Source organism: Schistocerca gregaria, chromosome 4 (genome assembly GCF_023897955.1).
Source record: "Schistocerca gregaria isolate iqSchGreg1 chromosome 4, iqSchGreg1.2, whole genome shotgun sequence".
Taxonomy (NCBI): Eukaryota; Metazoa; Arthropoda; class Insecta; order Orthoptera; family Acrididae; genus Schistocerca; species Schistocerca gregaria.
This window is the reverse complement of record NC_064923.1, coordinates 255,796,701-255,822,013: the sequence shown is the minus strand read 5'-3', so window position 1 is coordinate 255,822,013 and position 25,313 is coordinate 255,796,701. Positions and strand designations below refer to the sequence as shown.

At 38.6% G+C, this 25,313-nt stretch overlaps 1 protein-coding gene across 2 annotated transcripts in view; it reads right to left on the bottom strand.

Moving 5' to 3' along the window:
* Positions 1-25,313, bottom strand: part of LOC126267023 (cytosolic Fe-S cluster assembly factor NUBP2 homolog) — a 62,890-nt gene that overhangs the window by 14,684 nt on the left and 22,893 nt on the right. For both annotated transcript variants that reach the window (XM_049971796.1, XM_049971798.1), the window contains exons 3-4: positions 21,142-21,251; positions 3,359-3,470 (exon numbers count right to left, since the gene is read on the bottom strand). In XM_049971796.1, the coding sequence (XP_049827753.1) occupies positions 3,359-3,470; positions 21,142-21,251 (222 nt within the window). The remainder of the gene's footprint in view (positions 1-3,358; positions 3,471-21,141; positions 21,252-25,313) is intronic.

The window sequence follows — 25,313 nt, the reverse complement described above, 5'->3', positions numbered from 1 at the left end:
ATCCTGTACAAGCTTCTTCATCTCCCAGTACCTACTGCAACCTGCATCCTTCTGAATCTGCTTAGTGTATTCATCTCTTGGTCTCCCTCTACGATTTTTACCCTCTGCGCTGCCCTCCCATACTAAATTGGTGATCCCTTTATGCCTCAGAACATGTCCTACCAACCGATCCCTTCTTCTAGTCAAGCTGTGGCACAAATTTCTCTTCTCCCCAATTCTATTCAGTACCTGTTCATTAGTTATGATCTACCCATCTAATTTTCAGCATTCTTCTGTAGCACCACATTTTGAAAGCTTCTATTCTATTCTTGTCTAAACCGTTTATCGTCCATGTTTCACTCCTATACACGGCCACACTTCACAAAAATACTTTCAGAAATGATTTCCTGACACTTAAATCTAAACTCGATGTCAACAAATTTCTCTTCCTCAGAAATTCTCTCCTTGCCATTGCCAGTCTACATTTTATATCCTCTCTACTTCGACCATCATCAGTTATTTTGCTCCCCAAATAAAGCAAAACTCTTTTACTACTTTAAGTGTCTCATTTCCAATCCAATTCTGTCAGCATCACTCAATTTAATTCGACTACATTCCATTATCCTCATCTTGGTTTTGTAGATGTTCATCTTATATCCTCCTTTCAAGACACTGTTCATTCCATTCAACTGCTCTTCCAGGTCTTTCAGTGCTCTGTCTAACTCTTCACACAGTATCATACCTCCCATTTCATCCCCATCTACGTCCTCTTCCATTTGCATAATATTGTCCTTAAGTACATCGCTCTTGTATAGACCTTCTATATGCTCCTTCCACCTTTCTGCTTTCCCTTTTTTGCTTAGAACTGGGTTTCCATCTGAGCTCTTGATATTCAGTGAGTGAATGAGCGAGTGAGTGAGTGAGTGAGTGAGTGAGGGAGCGAGCGAGCGAGGGAGAACATCATCATCATAACCAAGATGAATATGGGCCTGGGATGTATCAGTGTTAGCTGGTTATCCTCCAGAAACAAGTTTTAACTTTAAAGACAAAATTTCTGAGTTGTTAAGCCGCATCATAATAATCAAAATTTCGACCCCTCTGCTGAAATCTTCTTCAGGATGTTCCAGTGTCCGCTATTGATAGAACACTGTCAGAGACCTGGTTAAAATTTCTGTGGCCACTATTTGTGGGCCATCATCACCGGCTAATACTCCTGTGCTGAATTAGAAGAAGGGGCATCTTTGGCTAAACTATTATGGATACGATTTGTGGCCCATCGTCATTGGATAGGAAGGCACTATTCCACACTTATGCTGAAGTAGGATTATTGGTTGAAATTCCTCCTGCTGCTATTGGTTCGCCATCATAATTGGCTAGATGCAAAACAGACAGAGGAAGAGAGGGGGAATGTTTACCCAAATTATTATTGTCCACCAAGGCGAGCTGCAGCACATTGTTTATATCGCTAGCACACTGCGACTGCATATTTACATCCTTGATGGCGGAGAGCCGTGATGCCGGAAGCCTAAAGCTGTCTTCTCTCTTGAAATTACATGCATTTTTGGAAATTTCAACTGATTCTCAGACCTTTCTTCTATAAATGGTAAGTTCCATAGCCAGCACATGTATGTTATTAAAATTGATGCCAGAGCCACAATCCTCATGATGTTCTGCTACTGCCAATTTTACACTCTGTTTTAGCCACATGTTCCGTTTGTGTTCCTTAATGTGTCCTTTAACAGTTATTCCTGTTTCAGCTATATACACTTTGCCGCAGAAACATGTCACTTGCCTGCATTGTGGAGGCAATCAGGTGCATCTGTTTTTCATTGGAAAAAATCTTTTATTTTGTTTTCACTGAAGAAAGATGCCTGGATACCATTTTTCTTTAGAATTCTGCTTATGTGGTCAGTGACCCTAGAAACAAATGGTAACCTAACAGAGTGAGAAGGCAGTTCCTCGTCAATATTATTAGTGTGATTAATATTCTGCCTAAAAGCCCTGTCGATTGAACAACTACCATAGCCAATTGCCTTTATTGTCTTCTTTAAGAAATCCAACTCAGATTCCAGGTTATCATCGCTGATACGGAAGGCATGTGAAGACATGCCAAACTTTCAGGAAACATTCCTCACACACAAAGAAAGAAAATATGTTATGTGGACATGTGTCCGGAAATGCTTTCAAATGCCCCCATAAATGAAAGTCAAGAGGGTTGAGGTCAGGAGAGCGTGGAGGCCATGGAATTGGTCCGCCTCTACCAATCCATCGGTCACCGAATCTGTTGTTATCAAGAACCACACAGAGATGAAGAAGGAGAAGAAGAGAAAAGAGAAAGAAGGAGAAGAAGAATAAGAAGAAGAGTAGTGCCTCTCAACTGATAAACATTTGAATTATGTTCCAAGTTGAAACGTAAATTGTTTGTTAGGTACACAAATGAGACCTTTTGGGTTTTAAATCTACTTACAAAAATGTCTGAAGCAAGTATAAATTAAATATATTAAAAAAAAACAAATAAATGCATTATTTTTCTACTTTCAACAGCTCAGTAATGTTATAGGGTCAGATGGGAATATTATATTGAAGACTAATAATTTAAAGAACACACAAGTAAGTTAAAAAAAAAAACCTTAGTTATTCATTACAGTCACACTTTTTCCATTCAGTATACAGTATCCTTTTAAGATACTACAGCTATCCATCCCCAACACCTCTTCCAACCTCCCATCCCCCTCTCCTTCCACCTGTAACATCCGACACAACCCTCACTGCACCCTAGTCTGCCAGCTGAAATGCAATCCCACCTAATTTTCTCTCTCTGTTGTTTAAGTCTGACAAGGACTCTATGTTTCTGCAATTCAATGAGTCATCTACTTCACTCCTAAATTATTTACACTCTATCGTATGTTTCCTACCATATTTATATATACATAAATAATTTTGATCAACATACAATTTCTTATTACACCAGGTCTGACCTCAAATGGCATAACTGATGAGAGGACATATACTAACATTACCTGTTCCAAGCAGAAACAACACCTTTCACCTCTACTATGAAAACTTAATGTCATTACTTTCCCTTCTGTCTCAAATTACTTCTTTAGGATTTAATATGTTCCAATAAAGAGAAATATACTAAACAGCAATGCAGTTGAGAGATTCCTTGAGGAAATGGTGAAAAGCCTCATAAAATATAAACCCATACTTTTCAATATGTTTGTACAACAGCTTTATGAATTTTTCCCCTCAAAATAAACAGCAGACATCATGCTGTTAGGTGAGATTGAAGATCATGGCAATAAACCACTCAGCAACTGTTTACCATCTCATTTGCTGTAATGAAAAAATATTTACAATGACAATTTTTAATACTGACCTCAGGTTTTCCATGACAGTTATGTGCTCATCTGAAGTTCCAGGTGGAGTGTCAATTATTAAATAATCTATGTCCTCCCAAAATACATCAGTCAGGAACTGTTTTATCATTGCTGTGAAGAGAGAAGGGAGATTCATAGATACTAAAATGTATTATCAACATCAAAGATAAGTTGTCATAATTAAACTTAACCTCTATGTTTGCTGATAAAATCTGAAACTTGACTGATATTTCAGAGTCCACTCTGCAAATATGCTAGTGAAAAGCATAGAAAACTGCACGATCAAGCAGAAGGAAAAGAGGGGAAAAAATTGTGCTGGTACAATAAAATATCACTAGTGTACAGCTGCAAAAAGAGAAAATTGTACAAGAGTATCAGTGTACTAAACAGTTTTTTTTTAATTCAAGATATTAACTGGAAACACACAGAGTTAAAAATGACATTCCACAAATAATGTCAGTTGATGTACACTCAGTCATTTGAGGTGCAACAAAAGGAAAGGTGCTGGGAGATAGCCGTAAAAATGGCTGAGGATGAAGGAGGGGCAAAGGTAATATAAAAGGAAATTACTTATAGTATGCTCGCAGAAGAATACAGCATTTACATGAAAGAAGACACATCCATAGCTGTTTTGGTCTTGTCTAATAGCCTTCTCTCAATGTACAAGACATTCACAGGAAGTATCACCTATTGCATAGAAAAAATTTTAGTCAGGTAAAGTGAAAAAGCTGATTTTACTAATGAATGCTGCAAAATGAATCATTTGCAGAAGGTGAATGAAATCACAAAGCAGATCAATCAGTATGAATTATCATTCTGCCTGGAATTCACACAGTCTGAGAAAGCTTTTGACACAATTTCAACAAAATATGTGTTATTAATCATTGTGAAACAAACCATTATGATTATACACACTTTTAAAATAAAAAAAAATGCCCAAAGCCATAACATTACCTACCCACCAAATCACATGGAAGTAAACCACAAGAGGCTGGAAGGCATCTTTATGTCACTGGTACAAATCCCTCTTGGATGGTATGTGTGTTTTCAATAAACTGTTATTTCTGTGGCTCATGACACAGCATAAACAGACTACAGAGATTACAGTTCTTAAGATTTTTTGCAGCCTGAAAGGAGAGCAGAAGTGGTTTGTTCATCACACAGGATCACTTACATTCCGTCCACAGTCCATTGACTTCCATGGGCTGAACTCTGTGAAGAGTAGATTTAATTATGCCAGTAACAAATATCACATTATATGGAACCTGGACCTAAGAAGCTAGGATAGGATACCAAAGATCTCTAACGCACTTTTTTGTGGGAATGATATTTGAAATGAAAAAGTTTAGACTTTTTTTGCAGTCTTCTGTTTCTACATTAGACAGAGTGACTGAATAGGCAATTTTACCTGCTTAGTGGCATTACAATAGGGGTATAATTTTCCCAGATTCTCACAAAGACCTTTTGTTCATATACAATACTGTAAGCTGTTACATGTGACATACACAGCTCACCATACAGACATGAAATTCTACTAAATCTGCCTGATGGCATTTCTGCCCCCCCCCCCCCCCCATCCACAGTATCAGTCCTCAGCATCTTTCAAATGTAACTAAAGCAGGGTGTGTGTTTCCCAGGTCCTACGTATTTGAATTAGATGATGTCAAATCATTTTGTAAGTAGAATTCTAATGACTACTTATCTGCAATGCAAAGCATAAAAGCTGTTGTTGCTTTCAATGGATTTACTAACTTTAGCAGCCAGCATGGTTATAACTATGCTGTGATCATTAACACCTTTCTCTTTACTGCTGCTGTCTATAATGTAAAGTCTATCTATAGCAATTAGACCTAAAATAAATGTGTATCATTTGGGATGTGGAAATAGTTAACTCAAGACAATTTTTTGACCAACATTAGGGATACTTCATGAGAGTGCATTGATTCAACCAATGAATGAGTACAAATCCAAATCTACTGGGAGAACAAGAATCCCACTGACAAAATTTAAGAGGTTGTTCAGCGACACCTTCTGAGTATTTTTGCACAAGGGAAACATGGTCTCCAAAAGCTTGTTACAGAGTTAACCCCTGATTATCTTTGTATCTGCAATGCACTGAAAATATTTGCACAACAGTGTAAATGTCAACAGTATGTGCCGTGTGTCTCATCATGGAAACAAACATGTTCCATTCACTTCATTTCGATACTCCATTTGATATTTACATGATCTTCATTGCTATGGTCACCACAGCTGTGATACCAGTACATCAAATTCCTGGGATTCTTAAGCATGTAAGGCAGTCAGTAGTGGGTTTTTGTGTGCTCTGGTGTGATTATGGTGGTCAACATTCTGTACAATATGTGTAAGGGAACAGCTCTGGATTTGGTATGCACTGTACTGTACACTGACATAATGGATGTTACACAGTGTGATAGAAGTGTTTCGTCTGAGGGTTGTCACATTACTCTGTGCTGTGTATTGTACATTTTGGTTATTGCATATTACAGGCTTCTTTATGGTTGTGAAGATGATTTCTCAGAAACAAGGGTGACTGTGACAACATTATTCTGGAATGAGTCACCAGACCATAGGGCCCTTATTGCAAAATACTTAGAAGGTATCCCTGAACAACTTCTGGAAGTTTGTTGGTGGAGTTCTGCTCCAATCTGTATACTAGGGAAGTTAAAGTCTCCTCCAACTATTAGTGCATAACTAGGTACTTTCTAACTGTGGAAGTCAGACTTTCTTCGGTTGATTCTGCAACTAGTGCAGCAGAATCAGGTGACAAGTTAAAGCAACTTATGACTAATTTGAGTGCACCCCTGTTGGTTATTCATTTCTTGATAAATTTGCAGTCAGACTGAATTTTGTAGTATATCAAACATAATGTTTTTGTTCATTGCAATGGATTCTCCCCCCCTTTTTTTAACTATCTCATCTTTTGAATATATGTTCTATATCTCATTAAATAATTCTTCAGGCTTCATTCACCTTGTTCAGAGTATAATTTGAGCATGACAACTACCTGTAGAGCAGTGAATTTTGGAATTTAGTTACGAATGCTTCAGCAGTTAACTGTACAGACTCTTGCAATTTTCAGTCTCTATTCTCTGTTTGCCATTTGATTTTACTCCATCTATTTGTAGATTCATCATAAGACTTCAAATTTTTTGCCTACTGGAAAAAATAAATTTTTTTGCATCCTACACATATGCATGTACTGTGCTGCAAAGGAGCTGCTTCCACTGTCTACTCTATTCCCAACCTACCAACTGGAGTTCTACAGGTCTTTACTCTATTCCATGGATTCAGAAATCTGCAGCCATGTCCATTGATAAATTTCCAAACCAGAGAAACTCTATCACTTTTAAGCAGAAGACTATAAATGGTAAGTCCTACTTGTCCTCTTGAAACAATGCTACATTGCTCCTACAAACTACTTTTGCAACTGAGGGTGGCTTCAGAATCCAGGTGACAGGCACTGCAACTGAAATGTCGTGTTTCCAGTTTGCTTAGAGAAAGCACCTCCTGCATTTTTCACACTATCTATAACAAGCATCAAAAAGTGATATAATCTACTGAATTGTTTTTGTATTTGTAATTATTTGTGTTTTATTATACATTAAATGTTGGTAATTGTGAGCTATCCAAAGCAAATGCAGTGAAAGGATGCAGAAACTTTGATAGTAAAGAATCCTTGAAATATTTGCGAATGTTATTACACTGAAATTTCTGCTCCCTCAATGTCATTTATGAATGAGTAAACATATCAAGTATCAAGTTATAGTGTCACTCTTGTACTGATTAATGTTATGTAAGATGATGTGTTGTGTGTTCATGTTTTATTTATGTATTGTAAGCAACACTTGTCTCACCTTTATTTGTGTACCTTCTGTTTCAGATATTCGTTGGGCTATGGGCAGTGTTGGGACACAGTAGCTGATGTTATGATGTCGGAGCAAATGCAGCTTCAAGGAATACACTGGATGGAGGATTCCATGAACCCAAAATTAACAACAGCGAACGAGGGAATATCAAGTTTGGATGTACAATTAGGCACACTCTTAAATGAAGTTTCTGGATAAACATCTCATGATAGTATCTTACGAGACATCACATGTTCTGTAATCAAGAGTGGAAATAAAGTGATCACTAATGAAAAGCAATGCATCACAAGTGTTCTACAGGGTCAATTTATTCAAGCTAACCAGTTTTCAGCTCACAAGGTCATTAACAGACTTTAGCTGACTTAACTACCACCGTCAACAGTATGGTGGCAATGCAACTTGAAATACCACCGTCAACAGTATGGTGGCAATGCAACTTGAAATGTAAAAAGTTGAACAACTAATAAATATAAAGGGCATAAACCAGGAAACTCATTACCATTAAACTCAAGAAACAGTGTCTACATAACTGTTTACACTGAACGAACAAACCCATTAAAATAAAGTAAAATTAGTACTTGAAAAGACAACTTCAAGAGATATTAAACATGGAAAGTATACAGAAACTGAGTAAAAGAAAGAATTAACAACTGTAATAACAGAATATATTAAGTATATAGGCAATCACAATAAAATAAGAAGAAATGAATAAATACATGAAAATGGAGGAACAGGATGGTACAGACTGTGTTGGAAGTAGTAGAAAACAGTTGATAATGTAAAATTTGGAATACAAAAATTATTGAGCTGTGTTTTTGGTCACTTAAGATTAAATCAGGACTGTGGGCCAGACGTTTGTTAATTTCCAGGACTTCCAACAGGCTGAGTTTTTGGACGTTGTTTGCTAAGTGAAGCACATGTGACAGTGGCTGGTAGTTGCAGCTATCATTCAGTACATGCTCAGCAAATGTGGAGTCTTAATTCTGCAATGTCCAGTCGTGTTCATGTTCAGCCAACAGTGTCGCTGTGTCTCTGCCTAACTGACCAATATAAAACTTATCCTGATTATAATAAGTAATTTTTTATGCCCCACTGTTGGCTAGTAATTGGGTCTTTGCTATTGAAAATACACTGGGCTGTGGTGTTCATCTCATAGTAGAAAATCCTGTACTTGCAGGATGTCTGTGTTTTCGCTACAATCCGTGATACCTGTCCTGGGCACAGTGTTGTACACCACTTCCTGCAGACAGTGGAAGAGCCAGCAGAGGGAACATAGAGGAGGATCATAATTTTCAATTTTTGTTTCCTATGTATGGTGTGGTCAGTCATTACAGATTTGTAGCCACTGGTTGTGCCAATAAATTATACTGTGTCTAACTCTGCCTTTAAATGTTCACATATGTAGATGGTGTGTGTGTGTGTGGGGGGGGGGGGGGGGGGGGGGGCCTCGCGCGCGCTCGCACTCGAACGCGTGGGCAAAAACTACAAGAGACCTCAACACCTTTTGTCAACATATTAATAATCTGTTAACAAAGAAGACTGGCAACAAATCCATAAACTTCCTAAATCTCACCATTGACATAATTAAACAAACACAATGTTTCAAAATTTATAGAAAATCTACAGACAAAGTAACACCTTCTTCTTCACAAAACCCGGGAACGCACAAAGACGCAGCTTTCCACTCAATGGTAGACAATCTTGTATGTGTTCCCATGTCCAAAGATGTCAAAGCAGAGTTAGACACAATAAAATTTATTGCTTCAACCAGTGGCTACAATACTGTCATGATTGACCACATCTTGCATACAAAACAAAATCTGAAAATTTTATCCCTCCTCTATGCTCTCTCTGCTGCCTCTTCCACTGCCTGCAGTAAATGGTGTAGAATATCATACCCAAGATAGACATCACAGATTGTAGCAAAAACGCTGTAAACCTGCAACTATAGGATTTCCTACTCTGTGAAGAACACCACAAGCCAGTGTATGTTCAGTAGCAAAAATAGAACCCAATTATTAGCCAACAATGGGGTATAAAAATTGTTGTATCCTAACTGTGATAAGTTTCACACTAATCAATCAGGCAGAGATATAGCAACTAGACTGGCTGAACATGAATGCAGCTAGAGTTTGCAGAATCATGACCCCACATTTGCTTGACATGTACCGAGTGAGGGCCACAACTACTAGTCAGTCTCATGTCTTCACTTAGCAAGCAAAGAATAAAAACTTAATCTATTAGAAGCCCTGGAAATAAAAAAATATCTAGTCCACAGTCTTGATTTAATCTTAAATGACAAACAAAGCTTAATACTTCCCCTTTTCTAAAATTCACATAATTGCTGTTTTCTATTACTTCTAACACTGTTACTTCCTATTACTCCATGTACACGTATTTATTCATTTCTTTTTATTTTACTGTGACTGTTTATGTACTTGACAATCCTGTTGTTACAATTATTAATTCTTTCTTTCACTTCATTTCTGGATCAATTTCCATGTGCTAATACCTCGTGTAAGTCAAGTACTAAGTTTATTTTCACAGGTTTGTTTGTTTATTGTAAACTGTTACATAGGAACTGTTTTTCAAGTTCAGTGTTAATGTTTTTCCTAGTTTGCTTCTTTTACATTTATTTATTGTTCAACTTTTTACTTTTTAAATTCCGTTACCACCACACTGTCAAAGATATCATTTACTGTGTTTTTGTGCCTCAGTCTAGACGAGAAACATCTTTTCCAATATTTTTTACGAACATTGACTGACTAACGTCTTCAAAGGAGCTACAAAGTATGATGACAGCCTTGTAAGCCAAAAACAGGTTAATCTGAGTAACTTAATCCTGTAAAAAGTATACATTATTGTGCTTTTCATTTTCTTATAATGTTCTTCTACCAAGAAGTGGCAGAAGGATTAGTTAACATAATAAAGTAATTTTCCAACATGAACTTCAAGTCTACTGATTTATGTAGATTGGGTAAACAACTATTTTTGTGATGGAATGTGGTTCAACTACAGTAATGGGAGTACTGCACAACTGGTGTGGTCACAGTTCAATGAACTGTTTCCCTTGTGGGTTTAAGGCAGAGGTTCCCAACAAAATTTTCCCGAGGACTCCCTCATCGAGCATGATTGGTACCTTGTCATATCACAGTATCAAGTACCTAAAAAAGCCAAATTAAGAGAGTTTTTACACATTTTCTATTTTTGATACTTAGAAAAAAAATTGACATATTCATTATTGAAAAAATATTGAGTGGCCAAAACAAAAAATCTTATCATACGAAACATATTTAACATATTTTTTATTCTGATATAATCTTGCAAAGCCGTCTGGCATAGCTCGCGGACCCCCTGGGGTCCGCAGACCACCTGTTGGGAACCACTGGTTTAAGGTTTTATGTAGCGGCTGGCTCGCTCCTTATAGCTGAAGCTGACTCCGAACACTTCATCAGATCAGTCACCTGACGTTATGTCTGATGTATTTACCCCCTTTCTTCTACTTCTTTCTCTCTTTTTTTTTAAAAAAAAAAAAAAGTCTGGTTAACATAGTTGATTCTCTAGAAGTAGAGGTCCTGCTAAGTAGTGCCTCTGAAATCCCATGTGTAGCTGAGGAAAGGCTTGACTTCTTTGTGTGCTGCAGCTGTTATTGGCACAATAGAAGATAACTTCTACTCATAAAAAGCACATCCAGTACTTTCCTTTTACAAACATATATTTTCTTGAATGGGTGTACAAACCATTAAAGCAACTTGTGAATTAGAGTAGAACAAAAGTTTTCGTATTACACATGCTCTTCGATGGTCAAGTCAGGATACCAAAATGTAAAAGGTCCCAGCCACAGCAAGTGAAGCCATTTGTTTGTCATTGTACCTTGCCATTTTCTCATATTCCACACCTGATGTTTAATGTCTGCACGAACGAAAACAAACACCCGTGCACAGTATATATTCTGTGACTTACTCCCTACTTGATATTGTTTTGTCACTATCATCTTTCCTTTTACTGCACACGGAGTGTGAAATGTTGTTTGTCTAAATGGCATATAACACCTCAAATGGTGGGCCAGTTTCAGCATCCAGCACATTACCACAGCATCCGAAATTGTGGTCTACATGATAGGACAATGTGGGCAGTGGTCTGGGAGGGACTGAGCAACCCCCCCCCCCCCCCCCCCCCCCCAAAGTGGAATGCGAATCAAACACCCACATTGCAGTCACTGTCATCTCCAGGTTGGGCTACTGATGATGCGTGTCTACCTCACCAGTGGGTGGCAAACTGCTGCACCCTGATGTCACTGACTTCCACTCTGAGCTGATGCAGCATCCTCAGCAGCCTTGACTCTGCTGTTCCATTCAATGGATTCCTCTCCAGATTATGGAGCCACCAATCATTGCAAAAGACACAAAAATGACTTGTATTCTGAGTAATAAATGGAATAATTTTGAATATTGTTTTATTGGCCCTTGGTTTACACCCTGACAAAACAACAGGGGTTTCCAGCCGAACAGTGGGCAACCCCTACAGTAGCAATATATTTTTCCTTCATTGGTAAAATTTCTTGAAACTGCTGCATTTGCATAAAACAACACTGTGTGTACATGAACTAAGAAAACTCTTGTTTTACTGAGATACAGACATTTCTGCTCATTTGTCAAAAGCTGATACCAGTCAAAGGCCTTGTAAGTTTATCAAAGGACAATATGTTGAGTACCTGAAAAATTTATATAGCTTACAAGTGAGTCCTTAAGTAGCATTATATATATTTGAGATCGAACTGAGGAACTATCTGGTAAAACGCATTACGGTGGAATAAATTTAAATATTTCACTTGTGTTACTAACTAACATGTTCAATGATGTAACTGTACTGATATTAACATCAGTCTGGAGATGATATATAAAAGCTTCTTTGGATTCCAATTGTGTCAATCTTCAGGATGACAGAGATATATTTTCAGATGAGATACATACTTTCTTCAATTTTCTGCAAATTATAAACCCACAAAAATTTTATTTCTGTATCACGAGAATTTTTCAGGTTATTACTGCAGAAGATAAGGAAATATTACGGAGCTGCTTAATATTTGTTTGCAAATAAAAACATGAAAAGTACGTTACATGACTTGCCTGCAAATGTTTTCCTTTCCTTCTTCTCCTCCTCCTCCTCCTCCTCCTCCTCTTCTTTTCTTTTTTTCTTTATCAATATTACTACACAGTCTTCGGTCAATAGTTAATTATACTTGAAATGGTTGAAAAGGTATACAAGAATGAACAATTTTCAAAAATATGAAGTTACCAGGTGCAGTAACAGGAATATTAACAATATCATTTACATGATGAACTTACACTGGCTTCAAAATTTGCAGATCTACTTTGCTCTATGTAGCTCTGCTAAAAGATAATGGATGAAATAACTGAAAGAGATGAAATCTATTTGACCACAGCATAATAGCCAGCAACATTTTATTAACTGTGTAAGAAGACCAACATTTCGTTTGAGGTGTGTCACTCTCTAGTGTTTTCTTACAAAGTGACAAGTTAGTGTCAGAACTTCTTCACAAGTTTGAGCTCCACTCATCTAACATACAGGGACAAGGAGAAAATGTTTTGGCTTGGAAGCGAAATACTGTGTTTTTGGGTTAAAAATGCACTTGAGCTCCTTATTACAATTTGTTCTACTTTTTTTAGTGAGTAGATTCTGTACCTGAAGTGTGAAGCATTTAGCTTTTGTGACCTGTTTTGCATGTCCTAATCATGGCCAGAAGGAAAAAGGCATTTGTTCCTCTTCCCAATTTCTGATTCTCGTATTTATGCAAAATAAAGAGAAAAAAGCCACTCACTTACAACTGACTGATGTGTGGTGCATAGAAACACATAACAGAAAATAATATTTGTACTAGCTTTCCACTTCTTGCTCTTTCTGTAGCAGAAGTACACACACACACACACACACACACACACACACACACACACACACACACACACACACACACTGGTGCCCGAACACATACACCCGTGGCTATGGTAAGATTGACTGTTGATTACTGATAGCAGGTGCCTGGACAGATGGAAGTGGAGAGGGGATAGGGAAGGATGCGTGAGATGGGGGGAGGGGGTAATGGGATAGTGCAGCGTAGGTCTTCCGACAGGTGATCCAGTCGCTGCACAACAAGGCGAAAGGAATTCAGAGGGTAGAGCATATAAGAGATAGGGAGATGGGAGAAGGAGAGAGGGAGGGGGGGAGGGAGGAGGAAAGGTGGGAGAGGAGAAGAAGAAGAAGAAGAAGAAGAAGAATGTGAAGATGAAGAGGGAGACGGGGAAAGAAGAGAGAAAGAAGGAGAGGGATGGAAAAGAGGAAAACAGAGGGAGGAAGAGGGGTAGGTGAAAAGGGGGGATTGGGGGGGGGGGGGTGAGAGAAAGAGAAAGAGAGAGAGAGAGAGAGAGAGAGAGAGACAAATGTCCACATAATTTAGTCAAATGGTAATTCTTACAGGGAAGTTTTGTAGGAGTTTTCCTGACAAGCTTCCTATGTGTTTTCAAGGGTGCTGAATCCAAATTTTCAAAGACCCACCAAAATTTAGGCCTGAAGGTGGGTCAAACATGAAAAAAAAAAATTAGTCTGAACATCACTTCAGGCACCACCACTAAAACCCAACTCCTCATCTTGCAGTATGCTGTGATGTTCATTGAAGTGGCAAAATGAAAGCTTTCACCATTCCTACAACCAAAAGGTGTTCAAATAATTTATGTAAATGACAATCATTATGATGTAGTTTGCAGCTGGTAACAATACTAATAATTATCATAATATTATATCATTAATAAATGAATTAAAAAAAAAAATTCAAAGAAGTTTCATCCTCTTCGTGCTTTGTGCACTAATGTCCCTGTCTTTACTTGATTCATCAGCAAAATGAGAACATATGTAGGTACGTTACAGCTAATATATTAAAAACAAAGATTCCAAGACTTACCAAGCGGGAAAGCGCCGGCAGACAGGCACAATGAACAAAACACACAAACACACACACAGAATTACTAGCTTTCGCAACCGATGGTTGCTTCTTCAGGAAAGAGGGAAGGAGAGGGAAGGAGAGGGAAAGACGAAAGGATGTGGGTTTTAAATATGTCTGCTTGTGTCTGTGTGTGTGTGTGTGTGTGTGTGTGTGTGTGTGTGTGTGTGTGTGTGTGTGTGCGCAAGTGTACACCTGTCCTTTTTTTCCCCCCCTAAAGGAAGTCTTTCCGCTCCCGGGATTGGAATGACTCCTTACCCTCTCCCTTAAAACCCACATTGTTTCGTCTTTCCCTCTCCTTCCCTCTTTCCTGAAAAAGTAACCATCGGTTGCGAAAGCTAGTAATTCTGTGTGTGTGTTCGTATGTTTTGTTCATTGTGCCTGTCTGCCGGCGCTTTCCCGCTTGGTAAGTCTTGGAATCTTTGTTTTTAATATATTTGTCCCATGTGGAAGTTTCTTTCTATTTTATTTACGTTACAGCTAAGTAAGATAAAAGGTGACTAATTTCAGTTCATGCCAGGTGATAAGTAAATAATTAGAGTTGAAACCAGTGTACAGTGTTTGTTACAATAACTTGGTCATGAGATTTCAAAATGCAAAATTATAACAAGAACAATCTGAAATATGGCTTACCTTCGTGTGATTTTTTGGGTGTTGTAGTCAACATTGTTGAAGACAACTTGAAATGATGTGGATGGATCAAATTCCAGTTCCTTTGGTATCATTGCAAACACCTCACAACATACTGATCCTTTGTCTTACAGTAGACAGTACATGAAGTAGTTTGAGAGAGCCAGTCACCTTATACACGAATGTGGACAGGCCAATTTGCAATGGTGACAAGAAAGAGTTGAATCTCTCAACTGCCATTGTGCTGTGCGCAGTGAGCATACTTTTGGTCTTTCATTTATTGAAGTTTTGTTGCTTCTCCTGCATCGCTAGTTGATTTATGAAATTTTGAACAGTATTAGGGAGGAGGATATCGATCTCTGCAAGGAACTGGTCTGGAGAGGGATATTTTGCTGTGTGATATGCGTGCGATTGGTATCTTCACCATGTATATGTGCTGCTGTTTCAATACATACACACACTTCCTGTGGAAATGACCTTTTTGACTGATACCACCTATCTGTAAGAATTGTCTCCTCAGTGCTTTTGAAACAAACAACAGTTGATATCGCCGCAGATGAGGCAGTCACTTTATTAATTCCATACTTCAACAGTTGAGTTTTCTGAATCTTGATTGTAGTAACCACAGGTCTGCTCTGTTAACAGTTTAATGTAAAACTGACACTCCTCATTATTTTGACTGAGTTAGTTGAAAATTTGCTGCATAGCACTATCAATTTCTGTGGCATATGGACCTGCCACCCCCTACCCACCCTCACAAAAAAACTTGCTTTGGATTCCCATGCAAGACCTTCATCTGTTAAATTTGATCCTGGGCATCTGCTGCAACAACGACAGGAACTGTTGCATTTCAACATATTACTGAGTGTCCTAAATCATTGCTTCGTCTCACAGCAAGGTTCAGAGCAGCCCATCGCAGCCGCAGCTAATGCATAAAATACATTAGGTTACAACGATTGGCTGGGAGCTTGTTTTGTTGAGCCATAAATTCTGGTGTAATAGCCAACCCACACAAAAAATTGTTGATTTTGAAATCAAAATCTGGTTGAACAGATCGAGTATCTTTTCCGCTGCAACCAGCCACAGCCTTCTTAGCCTGCAAAACAATTATAAGGGGCGTTCAAAATGAAATGAGCCAAAGGCACAACAACAGAAACCAGTCCTGTATATTGACCCTAGCTGTTGAGACACTTGTCCCACTGTGACACAAGGCAGTGAATGGCTGTCTCATAAAATTGCAGGGGCTGCAATGATAACCAGTTCTGCACTTACAGCTGGACTTTGCCATCCACATGAGTGCAGGAAAGGTTACGCTGCCATTCTTCTTTGACCCAGATTGCCCCCTTCTAATTCACTTCCTGCAGCATGGGACAACAGTGAACGCCCAGCGTTACTCGCAAACCTTGACCACCCTTCACCAAGTGATCAAATCAAAACAACCCAGCAATCTCACCAGTGAGGTCATTCCGCTTCATGACAATACAAGGCCTCATACGGCCAACACAGTTGTGGCATTCCCGCAGAAATTCAAATGGGAATTTTCAGCCCCCTCCATGCAGTCTGGACCTCTCTCCCTCTGATTATGATATTTTTGGTACCCTTAAAATGACTCTGAGGGGCAAATGATTCACCTTGGATTACATCGTCCAGCTGTACGTGAGGAACTGGTTAATATCGCAGCCCCAAGAATATTATGAGACAGCCATTCACCACCTTGTATCACAGTGGGACAAGTGTCTCAACAGCCAGGGTCAATACTTCTAACATACAGGTTTTGGTTTCTGTAATTATGCCTCCGGTTCATTTCTTTTAGAATGTCCCTTATAGTTTTTCGTTAGTGTATTTTCTTTGACATGGTTCATGAACCTTAATGAAAATGTTGCCCTTTTAAGGGCAGCTATCATATTCTTCCCCTTCTTACTTGTTTCAAGAGCATTCTTCACGCCCATTTTTGGTGTAAGTGATGACACTTTTCTCCGATACCGTACAACATCGCATAGAACATGTCCCACTTGAACTCATTATTGACGACATTTTATCCACTTAAACTGAATTTACTGACTGCAGATATGCTCTAAGCATCCATCTGAGGGCAAACTCAAACATCTGCCACTACAGGAGGCCAACATAAAGGACAAGCCTTCCACCTGTCAGGAGGGGGAGGTGATTAGCATCTCACAAACATCTTATACTTCCACCAAGACAAGTGTCAACCATCAACCACTCCAATAACATAATGATACTACTTGAGGATGGAATTCGACAATGGATGTGCAAAAAAACTACTGTAAGGGCATGAGGGGTACGTCCTAAGCTTTGAAATTGCACCAACAAACAATTCATGTACTATGGCTGATCTGACAAAAAGAAAGTCACTCAGCTGTATTTTGTAGGAACTTTAATTGTCTTTATTTTCATGAATAGTCAACTTTGCTGAAAATTGTGTCATTTCAGAGTTACAAGTGAAAAATCGAAGAAGTTCATTTTTTCTTTTTTCTTTTTTTCATTTCTAACCCGTTTCAGGCTGAAATTTTGGTGAGACTTCGAAAAATTGTGTTCAACACCCTCAAAGGCTTGTCAAAAAAACTTCTACAAAACTTTTCGCTATTTGGCTTTTTTGAGCATCATTTGCCTGGACTAATGGGGGTGGAAGGAGGAACAGTGGTGTGGTAAGGGGACAAGGCCATACATGATATGGACAACGAAGAAGTGATGTGGACAGAAGAGAAGGGAAAAGGTAAGGTGAGGCAGTGGAAAAGAGATCAGCGAAGGTTTAGGCCATCTGGCACATCATGTTGAGCCCTCAAGGCATATGTAGTAAGAAAAGGTGTGTTCTACTCTAATTCACAAGTAACTCTAAAGATCTGAACACCCATTCAAGAAAATGTGTGTTTGTAAAAGGAAAGTAGTGGATGTGCTTTTCCATGATATGAGTATGTTATCTTCTTTTGTGCCAATAACAGCGGCAGAACATGAAGTCAAGCCTTTCCTCAACTATACACGGGATTTCAGAGGCACCTCTACTTCAAGAGAATCAACCATGGTTACCAGATTACTATTTTTTTTTTTAAAAAAAAAAGAGGGTGAAAGTAAGTACATCTGACATTAGATCAGGTGACAGATCTCATGAAGGGTTCAGACTTAGATTCAGCTACAAGGAGTGAGCCAGCAACAAGGGAAACAGTTCATGGTATGGTAGGCTGTCCCATGCATGTGATCCTGGAGTTTTAGAGTAGCTTCCTCCCTAGACCAGAGCCATGATTGTAGATCCCTGGACTAACCAAACATGTTGGCTGCTGTGCTGACACCAGTACTGGATGCTGGACTTCATTATCCATGGCTACAGATTGCTCATTTTCCTCATAAGGCAGCAAGTGTAAGACCAACACTAGAACAGTCAAACACGCAACATGTCACCATACCACAACCAGAGAATCAAGTGTGAATGACATGAACTCCATTCATCCTACTGATCGATTGCTCTAGGCTAGTGGGTGTGGAGTACTTTATGAGGAGAGGCTCTACTCTACATCATTCATAATGACTGAATCAGTTCTGCTCTTCTTGAGTCATCAGAGGTCTTCATTTCCACTACGTTCACTTATTGAATCTGTTCCAGTGTATTTACTATTTAGTAAAACCCCAGCTAGGTGGTGTTCTGTACCACCTAATGTATCTTACACGATTTTATGAGGACAGTTTGGTCCTCACACTTCTAATTATTTTCTGCTGAGCTCGCTCACAGCCTCACTCAAGAGTGACGAGTTTGCTGTATTCCCAACAGAATGTTGGAGCTGAAGTGTTTACAGTTACCAGCTGGCACTTGTTGATACTTCCACATGATTGAATAATAATATCTGCTCACTCTTGGAAAATTTTACTCTCCCATTTCCTTAATATGAGGTCAAATGAAACCTCATTAATAGTGTAAGGTAATGGTAATGATTTTATTGACACAGTACACATATTCAAAAATAGTTGCCAAAACTGTTGGCACATTTATCCCCATTGCCACACTAGCCAGTAGATTCAATCCCCGAAGAGCTAGTAGGCTGCTGTCAGATCCAGGCCTGGACCCAGTCACACATTTTGTCATCCATTGCGAATCGATGTCTGCGAATAGCTTGTTTTGGAGGTCCAAACACATGAAAGTCACGCAGTGAAAGGTCAACACTATATGGTGGACGTTCCAGCGTTTTCCACCAAAACTGCAGCAATGTCGTCTCCACCGCATTGGGCTTGTGTGGGCAGGCATTATCGCACAGGAGAATAATGCCATTGGACAACATGCCTCGGTGTTTGAATTTGATGGCTTGTCTAAGGTTCTGTAAAGCGGCTTGATAACGCTGGCCATTGGTGGTGGTTCCCGTTACGGGAACTTGACAAGCAGTGGGCCCTTGTAGTCAAAAAAGGAGGACATCATGACTTAACCAGAACTGGTGTGCACATTCTATGATTTCTTTGGAGGTGGTGAAGTCGCATATTTCTACTGCTTGCTCTGATGCTTACTTTCTGGTTCAAAATGGTGACACCATGTTTCACCACCTGTGACAATAAGCAGCAGAAAGCCGCATTCCTGCTCATGATAACGTTGCAGATGACTGAAAGACAGTGCCATTTGAGCATAGCAATGTTCGGCAGTCGGTTGGTGGGGAACCCACTGCGCACGGATTTTTCGAAAGTTCAAGTGCTGATTCATTATGGTGTGGGCAGGGCCCACGCTAATACCCAATAATCGATGGATCTCGTCCATGGTGATTCTGCGGATGTCCAAGACTAAAGCACTCACTTCCGCAACCATTTCCAGTGTGATGACACGATGAGCCTGTCCAGGATGAGCATCGTCTTCCAGTGACTCGTGCCCCTCCAGGAATCATTTGCGCCATTCCACAACACTTGAACGACTCATACTGTACTCACTATACATGGCCTTAATGCATCAATATATTTCACGGCCTCCAACTCCGTCTGCTGACAAAAATTGAATTGCACTTTGTTGTTCCTGCTTACTCGCCTGCATGTTCGATAGTGGACAATAACTTGTATGACCACCGACCACCTTTTCTTTGGTGTGGAACAACACTGGCACTAGGCAACATCAAAAGTGTACACACATCAGTCTCTCCACGAATAGATGGCGCCACAACAGCCACAGTTACGTGGTGCCACTGTAGTGTCTCAAGAATTTCAGTGTAAATTCTAGAAACACTCAGCCTTCAACCGATGAGAACGTTTCTACCGATCCACATGTTTCTATGTGAAGGTTGTAAGAGGGGCAAGTCACTGACGATGACAAGTGTTTGCCGCCAGCGCAACAGAAGACGTGAGGAGAACTCAATGAATAATTATGTCGTATTCTTTGATGTGTTGGTGTCTGTGATGATTGTAAAAACGACTACTGAACAGTTGAATATAGAGTGGTACACACATTCATGTATTGGACTCGCTTGAGACTAGAGACTTTTGAAGTGTTTCATGTTTTGGCTACGAACAAAGCAAGACACACGTATGCTATTTCAATATGAGTAAATGAGTCTAACATTTAAGGAATAAGTTAGCTTGCAGAAGTTATTATATGTGAAAGTTGAAAATATATAGTGATTGAACTGAAAAGTATTATACGAGTACCAAAACAATTTCAAGAATAGAGAAGTATTTTAATAAATTCCCTTAACCATCTATAGTCTTTGGAAAAGAAGCTTGTGGGAGATCAACGTAGCTGATTACCCAGAGAAGAGGATCGGATACACACAACGTGCAAGTTAACTGAATTGAGAGATGTGTGTGCCTTGAAACCCAATAACACACTGTCTCTTGTCGCCCGAGAAACATTAGAACATGTTACGTTTAAAGCAATGGCAGAAACACGGACCAGGTTTATTTGAATGAACCTTATAATATGTCACATAATATTACCTAAATGACAGTCTTACAATTTAAAATTGTCACTTTTGTACTTACTAAAAAAGCAAACTCTGTATGTCATGCACTGGAGTTATCAATGCGAAATGATTCAAACTGTGTGTTGAACTGGCTTTCTAACCAAGATTTATGCCTTTTGCAAACTAAGCTCTAGCAAACCTTACCCTGACACAAAAGGTTTCAATTTGACATTATTTCTCTGCTCCTTTCGCAGTGAAATGGGAGTATTGTGTGAGATGTATTACTAAGTTGAGAAAGTGCTGGATGCAGTGAGTCACTGAAATCAACAGACAAGTAACAGCATCAGTGTGCCTGCATATCTCACCTGTTTTCTTTGGTCCTCTCCATACAATGCTATCATTGTCATTTTTTAAAAGGAATCCTATTGACATAACTGCCAGTTGCTTCTCTTTGTCGGCATACACAGGAACCCACCTGGAAAGACAGACAAAATGATAATTTACTACAAAATAGTACATATTGAGATCTGTGAAGGGATAGAAATTAAATTCTTTTTTAATTCTCTGTTGGTCAGCAGCCCTACAGATGAATATCCACACTGAGATTCTTAAACCAATATAAAATGACTCAAGTTTCTGTTAAACTAATTTTGATTATAATTTAAAGTAGTACTAAAAAAATAATAATTCATAAATTTAAATTACTTCACTGTAATGTGCTTACATAAAACTTTGAATCTATTCTGCACACCAGAAACTTCTACTGGTTGGGCCAGGGCAATATGATTCGTACAATTCACATTTAACCTAAAAAAAATGAATGTCTGCTTTCACATTACAGTTAACTGCAAAAGTACATAAAAAAGAAACCCCCCTATCCCCACTGTACAGCCCCCTTCCTCCAAAATCAATGTATATCTGACAGCTATCACAATAAGGGAAATACTGTGGTAATGACTCAAATGGCGAAGAACACAAAAATAACATAGGGCCATTCCATGTCATTTTAACCAGAAAAAAAGCATTTTTTTCACCTACCATGTAAGATTTAGATGAAATGTCCACTTACTTGTTTTTCTATGGAGATAAGTAACCATTTCAAATTTTAACATTTTATCTCTGTATGTTTTCATTTTATGCCTATTCAATGTTTGGAAACTTTATCATTTTAACGTTTCCATGATGCAAAATGACACTTGCTAACATTTTGAAAATATATTAACATTTTCTTATTTATTGCCCAATCTGTATGAAATTTGGAACTTGTGTACTCTATACTTTAAAGATTGGAAAAAGTCTCATGCCTTTAGGCAATACTACCAATGCAAGAGAAATGTATACTTACATCCTTGTATTTTATATTGGGGGGAAAAAAAAAATATCGACGGTACACAGAATTTACCATAAAAGGAAAGTGATAATGCACAATAATTTTGTCCAAAATAATCCTCAAAGCATGGGTTACTTTCTTCTTTTTCTTGTGCCTTTGTATCACATCTCTGCAGAGTCACCATGATTATTAACAGATTTGACATGGTTAATTTAAGGGGTGGCCAGATGTCCCCTCTGTTGCCACCCTGTTACCCCTCAGGACAAAATATGTGTGTCCCAACTGTGTGTGTATGTGTGTGTGTGTGTGTGTGTGTGTGTGTGTGTGTGTGTGTGTGTGTAGCTTAATTCAGGTGAAAGTGTGTGAATGTCTCCTAAATGTTTCCAAATCATGTAACTGCGACGGGATTTATTACCACTCCACTATTCACCTATTTCAATGTGGGATACAGCCTAAAAATCACATCCAGGCTGGCCGGCACACTGACCCTCATCTTTCGATCTGGAGTCAGCACATCCCCATCCTGGAAGCAGTGCTTTAAAATTTACAGGTGCCTGGGTGAGTAAAGCATGGGCTGCCACTTGGAAAATAAAACTGACATTGTTTTTGTTCTCCCCCCCCACTCTCTCTCTCTCTCTCTCTCTCCCTTGACGTTTCAAAGGCCCTGAACAATATACATTTGACAGATGTGGAATTTTATTACATTTACACAAGAAACAGTCTCAACCCACAGTATTGAAAGACACATAATCTAATTCCATTTATTTAATCAATGCTACAAACAATAAACATAAATTATTATAGTTTTACTTTTTTCTGACTTGAGTACATACACTCATCTGAAAATTACTAAGTTCTTCCAGTTAATGTTTTGTGAGGTTCAACAACAGCAAGTACAGGTGGAATTGGAACCAGCAAATACCATCCCATTTGGGCCAATGAAGTGACCTTGGGGGTCCTGAAGGCTGCATAAATTGTATGTTGACCCTTCTTGTATCCAAGTTTACCAAACAAATAGCTTAAAAGTTATACCAACTTCTGTGTCCAGTAAGCCTTTAACATTCTACAAGGTCAGAATGTGTATGATTAACAGAAAGGAAATAAAACTTAACTTTGATGATCTGAATATTACAAATCTGTTGTAAATAATATGTGATCTAAGGGTCTTTCTTAGTTTTCCTTTCATGTTTATCTTTTAACTATCCCTTCTTTACCATTACACTCATTTTGTCCATGTCTAGCTACAGAGAATGACCAGTCAGTAATGATGATAATATTATTCATATGTTGACTTAGGTTTATGAAAGTAATTTTATTTTGTATTGGCCTGTGCAGTCATCACTATTCTAGTGGCAGTTGACATTTAAAAAATATACTGATCTCATGAATTTTATTACAGTTACATGAACTCTGTTGATCATACTTACAGCACATTTTACTTCATTAAATGTTACACAAATAGCGACCCACCCCAGCTTTGCATGGGTAGCACTAATTATCTACCAGCTGACAACTTATCTGGCACAGCAAACAGAGAACAACACTTTCCAGTACCTAAATAATTCAAGCAGCACATTGTAGTGCTACAACGATGAAAATTAATACTACGACGATGTCAAACCTTATTTTCATGATTTAAAGAAATATTCATGATATTAAAAATGTAATTATAATTTTGTTATTTTCATTTTTGTGCTCAGTGTATCAAAGACTTTATAGTGCACGGAATAAATTAGCATTGTTTGTACTACAAAACTATATATGATTGTTAAGGGTCAAGCTTGTAATAATTAGATGTAAGACATTTTGTTGAGTCTGAATTTCGTTCTCGTACTGGTCGGTAGAGAAGGAAAAGTTCCTTAATCGATGTGGAAGTATAAAGGCTGTAAAAAGGAGAGAGAGAGAGAAGGTAAATACAAGTTATTCAAAACAAATATCTCTAAAGTGTAACGTCTTGTGATTTCCTATAACTAAAAATTGCAAGGCCCAATCTGAGCCTGTCCTGAATAACAGCGAAGAACATTTTTATATTTTCTTCGTTTGATAACGGTTGTGATTCACATGTTTCTTTTTGTTACGCGACGTGTTATGAATATTTTCATTATAAGTGCAAAAGTGCACACAGCTTTAATCGAACCTGCGTCTTTCGGAAGCAATAACTTTTAATCAGTATAATTACGTGAATAGCTTCTAAATTGCAACCGTGATCACAAAAGTGTTTCCTGGACCAAATAATTCTTATAAAATGTGTATTCTCCAAAGCGAGCAGCATTGCACTATCGCTGACTCCCAACAATCGAAAGAGTAAAAACTGCTTAAATAAAATTGCCACCTTTTAATAATTATTATTGTCCCATTAAATAAATAAATAGCAATTCAGTGGCTATCCAATCAATAAACAGAGAGGGCAATTCAACATGCCTTAAAGTTCTCAGGACACAAATGTTATTTGTTGCATATTTAATTGACATTTGGAGTGACAACTTGTGGCGATGATGAGATCTGTGAGCTAGGACCATTTGCCAGCTGGCCAACTGCAGCACCAGTATGGCGCAGTCCACCCAAGTGAAGCTGAGTTCGGCACGAGCTAGAGCCACTGGCCAGTCACCCAACTCCATCATCAGTTTGGCATGAGCTAAATCCTCTGTGTGAGCTTTTCTCAATGTAACATTACTACAAAGCACCCTCTGCCATGCAGCAGAGATAAGATGTACCCTCTGCCACAAAACATTTGTACAGAGCACCCCCTGTCACACAACTAATGTACAGAGCACCCTCTGCCACTTAACATATGTACATAGCACCCATTGAAATGAAACACTAATACACAGAACTCTCTGTCATGTAACATTACTATGAAGCATTGGTAGCAACATGCTGTACCATAAAACACAGCTAAGAAGCACCCTCTGCCACACAAAGTTGTCCAACTGCAGTGTCAGGTCATGAGAAGTACAGCGACTCCAAGGAGTTCTGCCTTTCCAGCACAAGATGGCAATGACATCCTTCTCACAACAGCAGGGGACATTAGTTCATCACATTTCATCCAGTTTGCATGATAGATACAAAGGTGATTTGAAAAGTTCTCAGAACAGAATACAAAAGAAGTACTTACATCACTGAAACTTTTTTATTTTTCATTGTAGTGTCCTTGTAGATTAAGGCACTTGGTCCAACGATGTTCCAGTGCCTTGATCCCATCTCGAA